Raw genomic sequence first — 18106 nt, 5'->3', positions numbered from 1 at the left:
AACGCATGCATAAACTTATTTTCCTTGACATATCTATATTGAGTGGTTTAAATCCAACGTGAAGCTTTGAGATATTAACTTTAGGGGAAGCTCAATAATTTTTTTTATAAGCAGTTTTTTTCTGGTAAAACTAGTCCGCCAAAAGTATTTCCAGTATTTTTAGATGTATTTGAAGTTAAGTTTTTTTAATAGTAATATAAATGTATGTATGCTTTAATTTACACAATTGTTACTCCATTCGATTAAGCCCTAATTTGGAAAAATATTCGGGTTAAGGTGTAAATAACTCATTATCAATTTTATCATTCACCATTCGCTATTTCCTCTTACGCCTTGGGATATGTTATTTCCCGGACACATCAATATTTCTAAAATGGCTTGCCGAGTTAGGAGAAAGTTGGTAAGAGAGTAAAAATGATCTACCTTAAATTTTATCAAGGTCTATCCACTACTTATACCAATGCGAAAATATAGTTTTATAGATATTTATATTTTTTAAGACATATTGGAAGATCATTGAATGACCGAGTGTAGTATACAAATGGAAGATGGTCCAGGTGCGGTCGAAAGAACTCAAGTAGTAATAAAACTATTTATTATGAGCCTACGTTTCTCCCCACTCTTTAGGGCTTTCTGAATGGAAGAAAGCACGGGAATCGAATTTTCTCCATTCAGTAAGTCCTGAGGAAGTCCTACAGAGTGGGGCGAAACGTAGGCTCATAATAAATAGTTTTATTACTACTTGAGTTCTTTTTATCGCACCCGGACCTTTTTTTTTTATCCCCCTCCCTTGCCATTTCTGGGTGCGGGAGTAGTGGGGTAGTTCGCGCTGGGATTGCGCATGCCACTGCTCCCAATGATCTTCATCCGTTCGGTAGGCCTTTCTGGTGCGCATCTGTCTGGGTTCCTCCTGCAGTTACCAGGCTGGTCCAGCCCTCCTGGTCTCAGTCTGGGTCAGCTTCATCTTCTTCTGGTGGCTCGCCGATGTTGGGTGGTCAAGTCCTTCCCATTGTGAAATGTGTTGGGCCCACCACCTCCTTCCATCCGTAAACGAACTCCCTGAAGAAGGGATAATTCTCTTCTTCCATCAACCAGGAAAAGTCCGACTCGGCGAGGGCGAAAATCCCAGTCTTTCTCAACAGCCTGGCTCGGTGTCCTTCCCAATAGTCTGGGATGACCCATTTAGCCTTCAGTCTGGAAGGGACGGTAGGGAAGAATTTTTTCAAAGTAGCGCCCTTCTGACTTGCTACCCACCGTCCATTCCACTTCTGTATTGAGTCCTCCCGCAGTATTTTCTTCCACAAGTTTGGAGTCTCACCGATCCTCTCTCGGCACTTCTAGTCCCTGCCTCTTTACTTCATATTTAAGGACATCCTCCCTGAGGATGAGGTCCAGGGGCATCGCTGCGGCCAGCACCTGCACCGCCTCACGTGACCCTCAGCAGAGGCAATCTTTGTATGCTGGCCAGTCTTCTCTTCTGTGTCTGCGTGAGGTTTCGGCTCCAGGCAGGGGATGCGTACCTCAGAATACCCAAGATCACACCTTTATATATGGTCATCGTTGCAGGGTACCTGAGGCCCCAAAATGTACCTCCTATCCTACTTAATCCATTGAGTGACAGTGTCACCCTGTCCTTTAGATATACTAGGTGAGAAGTGGGATCGAATCTTCTTCTTATCTTCACACCAAGATATGTCACCTCCTCACCCGGTCTAACCCTCTTTCCTTGGATATCCAGGGTGATGGGATGAGCCCTGTCCGTGGAGCCTCTTATGAGTATGGCCTGAGTCTTGGCTGGTGCCATACTCAACTTCCTCCTCACGCACCACTCTCCTACGAGACTGGCACACCTCTCCGCTTCTGTCTTTAGTCTGGTTCTGCTGTTCTTGACCACGATGACTGCCAGGTCGTCGACGTAGGCCGTGCCAAGGAACCCCTTGTTCTCCAGATCCCCCAGCAACTCATCAAATACCACCTTCCACAGAGCTGGTCCTAGGACCGAACCCTGGGGACATCCTCTTTCGATTTTTCTCTCGACCTCATAGTACCATAATTACCCCTGATCCTGACACTCCTGTTATTGAGGTAACTACCTAGAAGGGTATCGCACCCGGACCATCTTCCATTTGTATATTTTTTAGATATCGCTTTGATATGTATAATAAAATCTAAATAATGAGTCAGGAACTGCAGTGTCGAAACAGGGTCGTGATTGTTGGAGGAGACCAAGATCTGTCAGTGGATTGTAGCTTCTTCATAAATAAAAAAAAAAGTAATAAATAATATATTTCCTAGCTGAGGTCCGATGCTTTTTGGCCATGTCACTTCATCGTGAAAGTGACATGTTTTGATAACAATCAATACCCGTCAATATTAAATAATTCGAGATAACATGTATAATTATATAAAAACATCATTATTCATACTAAAAATAAAAACAAGGCATTCAGGGTAAGATCATTAATGGATATAGCTATGATTTATAACCATAAAGGAATATTAGAAAACATTTTAGTTATGGGGAGCCATTCATTTGGTACACTTCGAAGCTGTAGGAATTGGTTATCGTTATTATATTTATTGAAGAATCGCGGTTTTCTGTTTAACAATTGCCTAAGAATACTATTGGTGAATAGAATTAACACCTAAGTTGTTTAAAACGTGATTTACCCTTTTTGCTTATAACTGACAGGTAAACAATTTAAGTCACTATTGCGTAAATGTATCAATTTACACCAAATGACAATAAAAAGCACTTTTCTTTGACGAAATGAAATTATAAATTAGCTAACTCTCAGATAGTGAGTTATTAAATCAATATTTTTCTGTTTTATTTTTACAGAGATGAAAAAAAGATAATATGGAGGGAGAACACCATCTATCATTTAAGAAAATGAACCAAATCATCTTTATAGGAGGAATGGGTTTTTTTATCGCTCTCGTATTCCGTTATCTTGGTTGGATTTTATACCCCTTTTTGATAGATAAACAACTTCAAACGGTGGGTATCTAATTGTATTATAAAACAGATATTACTTTTATTTTTGGATATTTGCAAATAATAAAAATAATATGATGAAAATGTGTTTAGTCTTCATTGTTGTCAAGAAGTAGTATCTTATTAAAAAAATGCATTAGTTATGCACAGTATGGGCCGTAGTTGTTTCCGGGTTTCAAAGAGACCAAACAATGAAATACGTTATATTACCAATAATATAATAATTGTCCCGTAAGTGATGATAGAAGTGTACTTCTAGGCCACTGGTACTGGTACAGGTATTTGGTGGGGGTAACAAGTCCGGCAAAAGGCCCACTAGACCCCAGGATCACTAGATCCTTTTTGCCATCCCCTGATGGCTACCTGAGTCGCTGCCGCGTACTAACCAAGGTGGAAGTGTCATGATTCATTCTTCGGGACCCCCGAAAAATGAATGTTAAACTGCCCCAGGTGGGAACCGAACCCACAACGTTCCGAACCGAGCGCACTAGTACCTGCGCCCCAACCCGCACAGCCGTTACGTCCCTACTTACTTCTAGGCCAAAAAAAAAAAAGTTCATGTGGAACATGGTCCGATTCCACACCTAAAAGAAGGAAATGATATGAATGCAATATCATAACATTTAGTGTCCGAGGGTTCTTGATAATCCGCCATAGGAACCGAGAGGAAAAAATAAATTACATAATTTTTTATATCATTGCATTCCGCCTTTGCTCTGCATGTATCGAATGGTTATTGTATTCCAATCGCTTTTGATCGTATTAAATAAGTTTAAATGTTTTAAAAATTACAAAAACCAAAACACGCTTCGAGTAAAGTAGGCAACCTTTTTTTTTTTTAGGGGGGTGATTGATAGGGGGAAATCCAGTCATATTGTTTTTAGTGCTATTTGAAAATCCTATATAAATCAAAAATATTAACTTTTGGACTGGGATATTAAATAATATTTGTTTTTTGCCGACATCCTGCCGCGTTCATAACTCTTAAAATTTTATTTATAATTCTATTACTACGAAAATTTTTATTTAATTTGTTGTTTTGTTGAATTGTGAAAAGCGAATATCAACTTTATTTCTCCATAAAAATATTTTATCACATTTTCCTAGACCAGTCTAGCTGAATCAATGGTTCTCAACCTCTTTTTGGTGGTTGAACCCTTTTGGCAAAAGTAAGAAAATGACGGAACCCTTTTGGTAGAAGTAGGAAAATGGCGGAACTCCTGCATTATCATTGCATACAAATGAAATGACTCGTCTCTTCAGCAAAAGCTAAGAAAGGGTAGGATATCTACACAACAACCTCTAGGCAAAGGTTGAAGAAAATTTGATATGTGTAAGGTTCAAAACTTTTAAGAAAGTATATTTGGAAACTATTGAACATAAATAGCTCCTTTAGGGTTCATAATTTAGCAAATGTACTCGGTCTTTCCATGATGTTCCATTACGTTTTTTATTTTAGTGTTTTAGTTAGTTTTGAAGATATGGAGCTCCGAATGATATAATTTTTTTTTAAGTTTTGATATAGCTGCCATTTTTTATTCCCCTAAACCATACCTGGCAGACTCATCAATTTTGACTAGTTTCGCAGTGACATAGTTTTCATTGAATTAATCAGAAATTGAGGTGAAATGACTGACTTTTTTCTATTACTCACTTGAGTCGGAATATTAAAAAATATAAACAAATACTTCGTTTTTATTACTTCTATTATGATATAAATATTATTTGATGCTTAAAGTGAATGTTTCTTACTCGCTATCTTCTAGTTGAGATTCATCATAATATTCATTTGCTCATTTCATATTAGTATTTTCTTTATAAAAAATTACATTTGAACATCATAATGTTTTTTTTCTCTTATTAATTGATATATTTATTTCAGTTAATGCTTCTAAATAATGGTACCAAAGCAATGGAAGCCTTTTACATTCCACAAACAGGGGTTTTTGAAGTTTATATTTTTAATATTACAAATCCTGAAGAATTTAGTGAAGGTGGCATTGCTACTGTAGAAGAAGTGGGGCCTTATGTTTACGAGTAAGACAGTCATTGCAACAATAAATTTAACTATAGTTAATTATCCTTGATGAACAATTAAATGATAAGCTTATTAACTCAAAACAACAAACAATACAAGAGAAGATTTTTCGTTTATGATTGGAAGTATATCCATAAATCATGGAATTATTTCTCTTAAATATAAATTTAAATATTTCGTAAAAGAGACGTTTTAAAGATATAAAATTAAAAAAAATATATTTCAGGGGAAAAATTAACAGTATGTTTCCAATACCTAATATCTTACTAAAAAAGTAATAAAAATATTGTTTGACTTATGCAAATGTATAAGTTATTACTATTCTCACTAAGGAGCAAATTTCACTTTTAAATATAGCGTTTAAGTAAAATGTAGGATTCCGAGAAGTAAACAGAAGCAGAGATAAAAAAATATAGGAAATTAAAGTAAAAAATTAGAGATCTTGTTAGGTTTCCTAGCTGCGTGTGCGCGTGGAGAAAATGCTGTATTTGTGAGATACACCACTTTTCCTTCAAAGATGTTTCGGATTAGCGAACATGAAATACCAATTACTTACATTTTTAAACTGTTTAATTTAGGATATTAAATGTTTTTAACTTATTTTATACCATGGATGAGGATTTTTGTGCTTAAGTCAGTTTTTTGCAGAACAAAAATAAAAAGAAGCTATTTGTTCCAAATGTTTTTCTCTTGATTCAAAAAATTATTTATTCAATAAATAAAAATTGTATGCTTGTATTGTCTCAACACTTTTTATTACATCAATAGTCCAACGTTTCGGCCATACTCTCTACACACCCTATTATTTAAAAATTCATAAATATTTAAAACTTTTAATTTTCAATTTATCCACATTATCACTAACATATAAAAAAACTATTTATCTACTTGTTTATATGGTAGTGATAGTGTGGATAAATTGAAAATTAAAAGTTTTAAATATTTATGAATTTTTAAATAATAGGGTGTGTTTAACTTATAATTAATGACCTGGGCAGAATAGCCTGTTAAAAACAATTTTTAAATTATTATGATGTGAAGAGAGTATGGCCGAAATGGTCGAAACGTTGGACTATTGATGTAATAAAAAGTGTTGAGACAATACAAGGATACAATTTTTATTTATTGAGTAAATAATTACCAGTCTCAAGAAATTGAAAAAAATATATTTAATCAAAAAATTATGTTCATAGAAAAAAATAAGGCAAATCAATTTCTTGAATCTGAAAAAAAAAAAAATCAAAACCAATTATTTTAACCAATTAGAACCGATAGTTTAAAAAACCGAGATAATTGCTGTATTTTTCCAAACAATGCAATCTCTAATAGAGGGAAATGTCGTATAAATGTTACATACTCTATTTACCGATTTCTTTTTATGTTAAAAAAGTGCTAAAACTACTATGCTAAGAGCTGAGGAAGCTGCAGATCGAATAGATTTGACTGTAGAAAACGCAAATATAGCTATATCTCAAAAATTCCAAAGTGATTTACACAAACATTACTTTCACCACCTCATTTAGTTGAAGATTACATCAAAATCGATTAATACTAAATCTTTTCATTAAGATGTAGGCTATAATTAATTATTAACAATTAACAAGTGTTACAGGCAAATAAAGGATAAGTTTGATATTGAGTTTACGGAAGGTGACACGATTTCTTACAGAATAGCAAAACACTTGTATTTTAATGCCAACAAATCAGGAATATTAACAGAATCCGATGTTGTTACTGTTCTAAACGCACCTCTTTTGGTAAGTTTATGTTATTATACAATGAATTAATTTAAATTTTTTTTTATAGTACCCTATTTCAAATTATAAAAATTTATTTTTAATTCTTCTAACAAATAACTCTATTATTATTATTTTTAACCTATTTTCTGTAACTGACACTTTTTTAAGCAATGAATCAAAAACTACTATACATATCACTAAAAATTGTTTACTTTGAAAATTCTGAACTTAACGTTATGCACTGATTCCGCTATTCAGATGGATACTTAACATACGATCAACTATTGAATTGAGTGTTTTTTTTGTTCACAATTCAAATTAAAGATGTTTTAAATTTCGTTGATATTTTCAAATGACTTTAGTAGGTAGTTCACTTCTGATAATAAATGTCCTTATAATTATAATTGTGGGAGTGGGTACCTCATTAGTAAGACAGTGCTAATAACTTGAAGGACCTGGCTTCGACCTCCGGGGTCCACCCAGGCTCAAACAGTGGGTACCATTAATTGGTAAAAATCTGCTGGTCGAGCGTGATTCTAACTAAATAATCGCCATGCACAACCATTGGTCTAGTAACAGTTCTTCCTTATAAAGTACTGCACCCTTAACCCTTCATGGGTTGTAGCGGTACAGGTTTAATTTATTTTTTATAATGATTATTAGATTTCGGAATTTTCAGATGTATAAAGGAAAAATATGTGCATTAAAATGAATTGATTTTAATTCAAATGTGAAATAAAAACATGGAAAGACTTAATATAAAAAAATAAAACAAAGACGGTAAAATTCAACATTAAAAAAGCTTAAAAAGTGTATAACTTTATATTTTGTTACAAAAATATTTTTATAATAATTATAAACTTGAACTTATAGCAAATGCCATGATATAGTTCTCATTGCATGGTTTAGACATGTACCTTATTTATTAGTCTTCAATAAACGTATGAGAATGTGCCATCAGTAACATAATAATCTATTACTACCAGTACCATCTTCCAAGAATTCCTATAATTTGAATCAGTATTTTTGTGTATGGAATTTGGTCCATTACCTTCTTTGTCACCTCTTTGAATGAATACAACTGAAGAAAATATTTATATCAGATTAAATAGTTTCTAAATCAATTAATTATAAAATGTTTGCAGGTATTGGCTTACCTTTTCGAAAATGAATTCCCTGAGGATCTTTCCTATTTCAATACAATAATACCAGATTTATTGCCAGAAAAACAGAAGTTATGCATTAAAGTTACAGTGAAAGATCTTTTATTCGATGGTATCAGAATCTTTTGTGGGAAACAAAGAGGTCATGGAATAGATATTTGTGATAAAGTAAGAAAAAATCCTGTTCCTTCGATTCGGCAAATTCCAGATTCTGAAGATTTAGCATTCAGTTATTTCAGCAGCGTAAGAATAATTTTGCTACCATTTTCAAATATTACTTTTAGGCTATATACATATGTTTGAAATATGAATTACCGTAAAATGAGGCGATGTTTTACTGAAGAAGAATAGACCTTCATGGAATTGAGCAAATAAGTATTCTTTGATATATTGTTATAAAATCTATTAGTTCTTTCATTTACCGTAGCGCAGAGGCATTTTTGTAATTTATTTGAACTATAAATGGAGAAAAAAGGGTGGCCTAATCTCGTCCCCGTCGATGGTTGTACTGTCTCAGTTCATCAGAAAATGTTGGTAAGTGAAAGAAATTACAAAAAAAAAAAAAAACCCTCAAAAACTGGCACAATCTCGGCTTATTTTACAGAATTGTTTTCTGATCGGGTGTGCACCTACCTCAGTGGAAGGTTATTAGAATCATTTATTGATGATTACTTTTGTTTCGCCATTCAGATAAACTGATGTTCTACTTTAAGATGTGCAGGTCCAACTAATCTAGATCAAAGTACTTTCATACCGTGTTATGTTTCCTTTTTTAAATTGTTGTTTCTCTAGCCTCTAGCTTCAAACTATGAGTCTCTAGCGTTCATTTGGATTACTTTTCAAAACCCAGGACTTTTCTAGAATTTCAGTAACGGAGACTTGTCAAAAACAACTTAGTGAGGGAGGAGAAGATAAAATCTAAAATTTCTCAACAATTTTGACCGGAATTTACGATTTTCTGGTAGTCTGGAGAGTTTTACAGAAATTAGCTCTTATCCTAAACAATTTTGAAAAACTGAGTTCCCTAAATAGCATTTATAGGAAATTTTTATTATAATAACGTTTTTGAATAATATTTAACTCCAATTTTCCTAGTTCTATTTTTCAATTTTCCTAGTCCTAGGTTCTAAAATTTGTTCACTTTTCAGGTTTTCAAATTAACGGAAGGAAGTGAGGGGATACAACCTCCCTCTACTCATGGATGATATCATTTCAACATTTTCGTCGTTTTACCCCTTTAACAACCCTTTTTATTCATGTTTCAGATGAGTTTTTCTCGATAAATTGTACCCATATTTGCATGATTTGTCCTTATAAACTTAATCAACTTTATTGGTTATTCGTCTGTTTTCACATAGTTCCTAGTACAATTTCTCAACAGTTTTCCTTAAGTATTTACTCTTATAATAAAATAATACTTTTACCCAGCAGTAGCAGCGTGGCAACACACGAGTCTACCAACCCAAAGGTTGTCAGATCGAGTCTCGGCCCCACTCGGGCTTTTTTCAAGCATAAATTAATACAAAACTCAATCACAACTTCCCCCCCGGGCATTTCTGAGGCCCGTTAGACAATGGGTGACACTCACAAAAAATAGGCGTGGGAGTGACGAACCCACCCTGCGATAAAAACTATGTCAAAAAACGCGCGATGTATTTCCTAATACGAGGGCTTATTATTAGGCTTGTCGTCCATATAATAATAATACCCCCCCCCCCATTCTTTGTTATAAGTTGTCAGATTTATATTGTATCCAAATATTACTTTACATTTTCTTGTTAACCATATTGAGACCTTAGCTTATTGTTTATTGATAATTGAAATGCTATTCTCGAATACATACTAATCATTCAAAATTTACAGTATAATGGATCTCGAAGTAAATTATATAAAATTAAGAGAGGAAATGAAAATATATTTGAGTTGGGACATATAGTTGAATATGACAACCAAACTTTCTTAAGTATGTGGCCAAATGACAGTGCTTGTAGTGATCTAAAAGGAACTGATTGGGAATTCTTCCCTCCTCCTTATGGCACTAACAGGATTCATCTACTCTTCCCAGAAACTTGTTTGTAAGAAATAAGTTTATATTTTTCATTGCTATCATTAATTGTAATTATATATTTCGTTTTTTCTCGTACGTTAAGCCTTAAAGAAAGCCCATTGATAAATTGTGTACCCTGATAAGATTATTGCACCAGGGCAATCTCCGTGCATAAAAACAACGTCGAATCCAGAATATGCGATAACGAAAACTAAAAAAAAAAAAAAAAAAAAAAAAAAAAAAAAAAAAAAAAAAAAAAAAAAAAAAAAAAAAATTAAACTGTTCATAAAGGTTTCATGTATGTGATTCAACTCCTTATTGTTCTACACATAAAGCCAATGAATGAAGACAGAAATCCAACTGTTTCACGTCTTAACGACTTCACGATCAATAATATTTTTGATTTGGAAGATCTAATATAAATGTTTTAAAAAACTAAGCGGGAAACACACAACCTTTGCGAATTTTCAGAATTTTAATGATGTGATGAGTCATATTTTACATCACAATTCACAGCTTCATTTCTGATAATAGATCTCTTGCTGCAGATCATTGGAGATGGCTAAAAAAACCGACGATAATCCAGATACAGCTCCAGAAAACAAGACAAAACTCTTATCTTACATTAAGTTCTCGAAAAATAAGTTTAATTTAAGCATTAGAAATCAGTCGAAGAAAATTTGGATGGAACCATGGTTCGTATCAACGTGAAGTTGGGGTTTCCCGTACAGACTAAATTTCTGTAAGAAAACAACACATGACAAAAGATCTCCAGGGTCTATTATCCTAACTGAATTTAGTAATTAGTATTAATGATCAAGATGAGGTAAAATGGCGGATTGTTTTATGACGCTTTTATGGTAATCGCGTCGTGTCATGTAACTCTCATGTCATTTTAGAAAAAAAATAATAATCTTCACAGTAGTCTCAAAGAGAAGGCGACGATTTTTTAAAGTTCAATTTAAAGATTATAATTATCATTAAACGTATAACATTAAAGTTACAGAAAAAAATTGAGAAAGGTTAAATAATAAGATAAAACAATACTTTCTCAATACTTAATTCAATTATTAATGGACTTCGGTACTACCTTATTATAAAAAATTAATACATCTCATGAAAAGTGTAAATTCATAAATACTGAAGGAACAATGTGGAGAGGTTATGAATCGCTAATTATTAACGACTATTTGAGAGACATAAGGCTTCAGAACCAACCAATAATAAAATTGATAATCATTTTTTATTTATTTTTTAATATGATTAATTGTATTTCTTATCAGCCTTTCATAAATTTCACATGTCTGCAGTTACAGCATTATTTTATTTCACGTCAGATCTCTGTATGCATTTCATTCTGATGAGGAAATGTTTGGTATGAAACTATTTGGATACTTTGTATCTATTCATAACTTTTATGCTGATGAGATTAAATGCATGTGCAAGGAAGATAAGCACAATCGCTCTGCTCTATTATGCACAAGGCCTGGAGTGATTGATATTGAAAGATGCACAGGTAAAATCAAACGAATAGGTAAATTGTTATAAATAAAAATACAGCCTAGCCACTTCACTTGAGGCCATAACTAGTTACCTCACATCCTTTTTATTTAATAATTAATTTTTTAGGTGAACCGTTTTTCATTAGTTTTCCTCATGCCGCCTATTCTGATTACTTCGATGATGTTATTGGATACAAGGAGTCGACTAATGATGAATACTATAGTGCAATTCTTTTACAACCCGTAAGAAATTCAGATTTTATTGGTTTGATAATGGATTTATTAATTAAAGTGTAACTATTGTTATGCTGAAATAAAATAAAACAGGCCTAAATACGATAGATAAAAAGCAATGAAGGGGCCCGCACATTGGTGCAAACAACGCACGGAATGAATCCTGCAACTATCTCGCTCTTTTTGTCTGTTTTTCTCGATGTCTCTAACCCAGAAATTGATCGAGGCCAATCTCTTATAAACAGCTTATATTAGAAACTAACTATCAACAATTTTATTAGTTATAGATTTGCATACCTTAAACTATTTTACAGCCTCACATCAACTTTAAACATTTGAAGGCTATTATGCTCAGGTCTGATATAATATAATCAAAATTAACCAATGACAGAACTAACCAATGATGATTAATTTGCTTATTTTAAGTTTAATTCGCTATATTTATCACTTTTTCATAAAATATAAATAGTTTCAATTGAAATTTATTTTAACACTCCTATCACAAGAATATTATTTAATGTTTTTGCACTGTTGTGCATGACCCTTAAATTACATTAACTATTTCTGCGTAAAGTCACATCATATCAAATTTAAATTTTTTATGCTATGATACTGTTACTGTAAAGTAATGAACCCATTATATCATGCATTTATTTCCTTCTACTGACAATTTATTTATATCTTTGCTTAGCTCGGTTCGGATTAGTTATCTGTGAGGCATCTTATAAACAAAGGACCAAAAAAACAACAACTATACATCCCTGCTTTGTTTCGATAGTGACGCTTCTTATTCCTTAAACAAAATTTCATTTTTTGAGTTGCCAATATTAATTTGACTATTTTTAATTACTAAGGACATATCTCTAGCTGCAATACTAATAAGATATTGTCTGCCCCATTGCAATAGGGGATTCTCCTCGTACGACTTGTTTATTATTTTGATGAGAACATAGTTGACCGTGGATAATATATATGAAGAGAAGATGGTTGGGGATGTGGTCAGTAAATAACCCAAATAAGTTGAAAAAACTTATTTAATAGTGCCAACGTTTCGGCCAGAATTTCTAGCCTTCATCAGGGCTACTAGTAGGAGATCGGAACTCATTTAGATTTCCGATCTCCTAATAGTAGCCACAAATTAACAAAAGGTTTATTTACATCTAATAAAGCCATGAATAATATAATAGAATATAAAAAGATTCAGATAGATGGTCTTGTCATAAAATAAATTTATATCATTTTTGAATACCTATATCTGTTTGGGTAATGCATACCTTGGTGTGTATAATGTGGTTTGCTACCATCTCTTCATTATCTTGCCAAAAGTCTTGACTAGCCCATTCTTCATCTGATTTCTATAGAGGAATTCTTCTGATCGAAGTGCCCTACTTCACTCCCCAGCTCGAAGTACCTTTATTCTGTCACCTCTCAGTAGATCCGTCAGGCCATCCCCTTTTTAGTCCTGAGCTTTTTCCTATTTCTTCCTTCTGATTGGCTTCTTGTTGCTCCACCCCAAAGCATATTTCACAAAGAGTGCCCGACAAGTGGTTGGAATAAACTATAATTGACTTATACTGTAATATTGCTAGTAACTGCAGAAGTATTCTGACAAAATCGTAACGCTGATACGAATCAAGAGAGCCTGGTGGACAAATAGTTCTAAGAAGATAAGGTCCAGGAAAAACCTGAGTTGTTGCTATCTCAACAAACGATGGAGACCAAATACTAAAATAAAAGTGACAGCTTATTGATAATCTAAAGTGAGCCAAATTTGGAAACTCAACTTAAATAAGACCTAGTAGCGAAGGTGCATGAACACTTTAGAAAGGCGTATCGAGTATCTATAAAAGGAAAGGCGTATATAGTATCGAGCCACAAGGGTGAAGCGAACCATGTTGGTCCACATATTATCTTTATTAACATCATAACATATAACATCTAGTGAATTTTCCAAATCTGATCTTGAATCTGACAAATCGGTCCAGGTCACATCCAGAGAAGGCTAAATAAAAGTGATAGTGAATCAGCCTTTTGTTTGATGTCGCTAGCTCAAGTTTTAAAGCTGTAATTCAGCATCATGATTTTTTTTGGTTATGTGGATAATGAATGTTTTGAATGTGCAATGGAATAAGGTCATCGATGTGGTTAAAGCTTGGACGTACTGTCGATTAGATTGGACGTGCTGAATCGTCTTCTTTAGTTTCTTACATAATTTGTTCTACTATATTCATGAATTTTAAATATCTCCATTTAACACTGTTTTATTTTATAACAGATCCATGTTTGCATTTTCCACTGAATTGGAAGCTATTGAAACGGATCATCAGGTTTTTATGATGGCAGAACTAAATTTTCATGCTGAGGATAAAAAGTGTCTGTGTAAGAAAAATAACCGCGGGCGAAGACCTGCCTTGTTCTGTACAAGACCTGGCGTGATTGATGTAGAGAAGTGCACAGGTAAAAATATTTATCTATAGAAATACAGTCTAGGGATACAGTCTACCCTCGATAATCTGAAGCTCAAGCGACCAAAGAAAAAGTTCAAATACCAGAGTGTTCAAAACAATAGCAGTTCACGTTATATGGACATAGTGAGGGAAAAAAATCAAATACAAGAGTCAGCTTAAAAGTAGGTAGATATACAATGTGATATTTTTTTTTCAAATATACACAATGATAACATATATGGTACATACAAATATGAGAAAAAATTCTAAAAATTCTGCAGTAAAATGCTCATTTTGAAAAAGTCCATATTTTCATTTTCTTGAGCGATTTTCCACTATAATTGTCTAGTCAAATTTCGATGGTGATCGCTTATAAGAAATCATCACTTCTTTCTGTCTTGAGAGGAAAACACAAAGAGATAACTCAGCTTTGCCCAATATAACTGGAGTTGGCGGTTGTATCTTGTTATCCTCGTTGTCGCCCTTACAGGTCAACCGTTAAACATTGGTAAGAGTAAGGTGGACATCATGAGTATCAACATAGACAGAACCTTCAAAGTTGATCCCATAACACTTGGGTAGAATTTCCTAAACTGAGTTGAGCCAATCAAAAATGCATTGTTTTTTTGTTATAAATGTAGAAAGAGAATTAACATATCGTAACTTACTGATTTGTAAATACCTTTATTTTATAATTATGGAGGCATAAATAAGTTGTCCGCGTGTTATATTACAAAGAGTAGGCATTTATGGCTGCTACTACTACTACTACTACTACTACTACCAGCACCAGTACCAGTACCACTACCACTACCAATACCACTACCACTACCACTACCAGTACCAGTACCACTACCACTACCAGTACCACTACCACTACCAGTACCACTACCACTACCACTACCACCAACACCACCACTACTACTACCTAGTGCCTTTTGTTACGGACGCTTTCGAAAGACATTCTCAATGAATGGTATCCTGCTTTCTCCTCAAACCATCAGAGAAATAGTCTCATAAAATTTAACTAACCTATTTAACTATCACGTTGATATACTGTTTCCAGGAGAAACCCTTTGTCTATTGCTTGCCTTTGTACTTTCAACCTCCCACATAGACCTATTTTTTCTTTTTTCAATTTATCAAGTATTTTCTTAGGTACCAAGAAAAAACTTCAAATTATCTAGAGCGGACTGTATAGCTAGATGGCAAAACTAATAGCAAGCAGTAAAAGCTTACTTCATACCGCTATTATTTTTTAGGTGAACCGTTCTTAATCAGCTTTCCCCATGCCAAATACTCCTTTTATTTTAATGATGTCAAAGGATACAAAAGAGGGGCTAACGATATATATGATACTATTATCATTATGGAACCCGTAAGAAATCCTATTCACATAATTGATTTACTGCATAATCTTCATTTCATCTCTGCCAGCACAAAAACAAAAAAACACATGTATGTTGAGAAACAGTAACGTCAAACATGAGAAAGAGCGAAGTTCATCAAAACCATCTTTAGATGAAATTAAAGCCTATTTAAGGAGAAAACTCATCTATCTTATTTTCATCATTCAGGCGAATGAAGGCCTAAGAGTTTCTTGAGGGAATTTATCAGGATACCCAAATAAATTTTCGTAGAGCCGTCGGTTTTATGTGATCCTAAAGTAGGTTAAATTTCATAATTTATATTTTTAGTACCAGTAACAACCGGCTTTGAAGTGGTTGGCATCAGTAAGGAAGATATATTGGGTATCAGACACTCAGAAAAAAAAAACACTGATATTTATTAAAACGGAATTAATCAATTATTGATATACATTTTTTTTCGATTGGCTCCACAGATCTTGTAGATTTATGGCCACCCGAACCAGCCTTCTCCACGCCTGCCTGTCTTGGGCTACTTCTTTCCAGTTTGCTCCATGCAGCTCTTTTGCATCCGTGCCGATTCTGTCTATCCGTCTGGTTTTTGGTCTCTGACGTGGGATCTTGCCAACTATACTGGCATTCAGTGTTATGTAGATGCGTCCTGATGGATTGATCCGAGCCACATGCCCCGCCTATCTTAACCTCCTTACGTTCATATCAAGAGATATTGACTGAGCAGTCTCTGCAAGCACTTTACATTTAGTTCTTCTCCTCCATGTGTTAAGGCTCTGATTCCAGATTGTCCCAATGATTATACAGAGGACTTCCTATTCAAATATCTCGAGTCTACTTTCCAGGATACCTGTTAGAGCTCAGGTCTCGCAGCCATTTGTTGAGTTGACTTTATCATGGAATTGTATACACTCAGCTTTCCATTTTTGCGATTTTAGTATTCTTGACGGAGGAGTGAGAGCTCTATTCGCACAATGTTATACGCTGGTCTATCTCAGTCCGTTGATCATTTTTTATGTTATTGTGGAGCCGAGAAACTTTGAAAATTTCTATTTTCTATTTGTCTTCTACACAGACCATGTCGTTAGGGTGGATTTTTTGGTTTATATATTTTGTTCTACCTTCATTTAATTGCAAGCAGATTCCTCTGCTTCCCCTAATAGAGTCATTGTGCCTCCATGTCATGTTGATTACTTACTAGGAACGCAATGTCGTCCATGTACGGATTCCCATCTCAGTTATGATCTTCCAAAAACAGTTTCAGTCTGCGGAATTATATGCTGTTTTGTAATCGATATATAAGGTGTTCACATCCTGATCTACTTCCCATCGTTTTTGGTGTATCTGTTTCCGGACGAAGATATGGTCTAACGTGCTCTCATCTATTATATTCTCATGATACCTAGATAACCGATTTAGCAGGATATTGATCATTATCTTGTAGGCCACCAGAAGAAGTGCTATGGCTCTATAATTGGTGCATTCATATATGGAGCCCTTCTTTAGGATAGGATAAATTAGGCCTGTTGAAAACAGCGAAATCAGAACATAAATATTGAATAAAATTGAAATCACAATAGAAAAAGTTCTATGCAATCTGTGGTTCTATCCCTTTTATTGTTTTATATTAAAGTCGGTTTCAGGTACTCAAATAAACACTTACATATTAGTGACGATGATAACTTACTTAGTTCTTCTTTTAGTTCTGTTTTTTTTTTGGTCTTTCTCAGAATTTTTTTCTAGCTCTCTTGCTAAGAACTAATTTTGCCACTCGCTGCAGCACTGAATGTTCAATTTTTATCTCGCAAAAATCTGTGCCAGTAATAGACACACATCAAGACCAATTTTGTACAACCTGTCTGATACTATATCATCATTTGATTTCATTAATTGAAAGTGAAAGTTCACATGTTTTACTGATTACAATGGCAAAGAAAAATCAATTCAATTATTCGTAATGTATCAGTACTTTTAATGTTTTATAGTGTGATTATCAGACATCACCTAACTTTCAGTTCAATACTATATTTTAATGGAAATTAAGATTTAACTTAAACCTAAATATTCTAAAACAAAGGTACTCATTTCAAGATGCTTAGGAACTGTAAACAAATACTGGTAAAATTATAAAACAAGCAAACCACGCATGGAATAAAACACGTGGATCAGATTTTTTAATGAATAACCGGATTCAGTTATAGATTAACTTCCCTTCTAATCCTAGTTCAAGGTGGATCCAATAGATGGATCTGTGGGAACGATCTGGTCGACAAAAGAGACATTGTAACTTCGATTTGAATATCAACTTCAAGGTGTCCGCTACTGGCACACTAATAATAGTGCCTTTACCTTTTTTTTTTTTTTTTTTTTTTAATCCCCCTCCCTTGCTATCTCTGGCATACGGGGTGCGGGAGCAGTGGGGCAGTGCGCTGGGGCTTGCGCATGCCACTACTCCCTAGGATCACCAATTTTTTTTTTTATTTTTTGCTTTTTTTTTTTTTTAACTGTGGTGCAGCCCAGCGCTACGTCTGATGGAGTTGCACCTTGTCCACTGCATCC

General features: G+C 34.0%; 1 protein-coding gene across 1 annotated transcript in view; it reads left to right on the top strand.

Annotated features, from left to right (window-relative positions):
• Positions 1–373: 373 nt before the first annotated feature.
• Positions 374–18106, top strand: part of LOC106686853 (sensory neuron membrane protein 2) — a 23322-nt gene continuing 5589 nt past the window's right edge. The window contains exons 1-7 of the mRNA XM_014430423.3: positions 374–400; positions 4881–5035; positions 6649–6793; positions 7921–8181; positions 9802–10013; positions 11296–11501; positions 11615–11730. Coding sequence (XP_014285909.1) covers positions 374–400; positions 4881–5035; positions 6649–6793; positions 7921–8181; positions 9802–10013; positions 11296–11501; positions 11615–11730 — 1122 coding nt within the window. The remainder of the gene's footprint in view (positions 401–4880; positions 5036–6648; positions 6794–7920; positions 8182–9801; positions 10014–11295; positions 11502–11614; positions 11731–18106) is intronic.

Source organism: Halyomorpha halys, unplaced genomic scaffold, assembly GCF_000696795.3.
Source record: "Halyomorpha halys isolate HHAL.00 unplaced genomic scaffold, Hhal_1.1 Scaffold890.1, whole genome shotgun sequence".
Taxonomy (NCBI): Eukaryota; Metazoa; Arthropoda; class Insecta; order Hemiptera; family Pentatomidae; genus Halyomorpha; species Halyomorpha halys.
The sequence above is the reverse complement of the archived record's forward strand: the minus strand, read 5'-3'. Positions and strand labels throughout refer to the sequence as shown.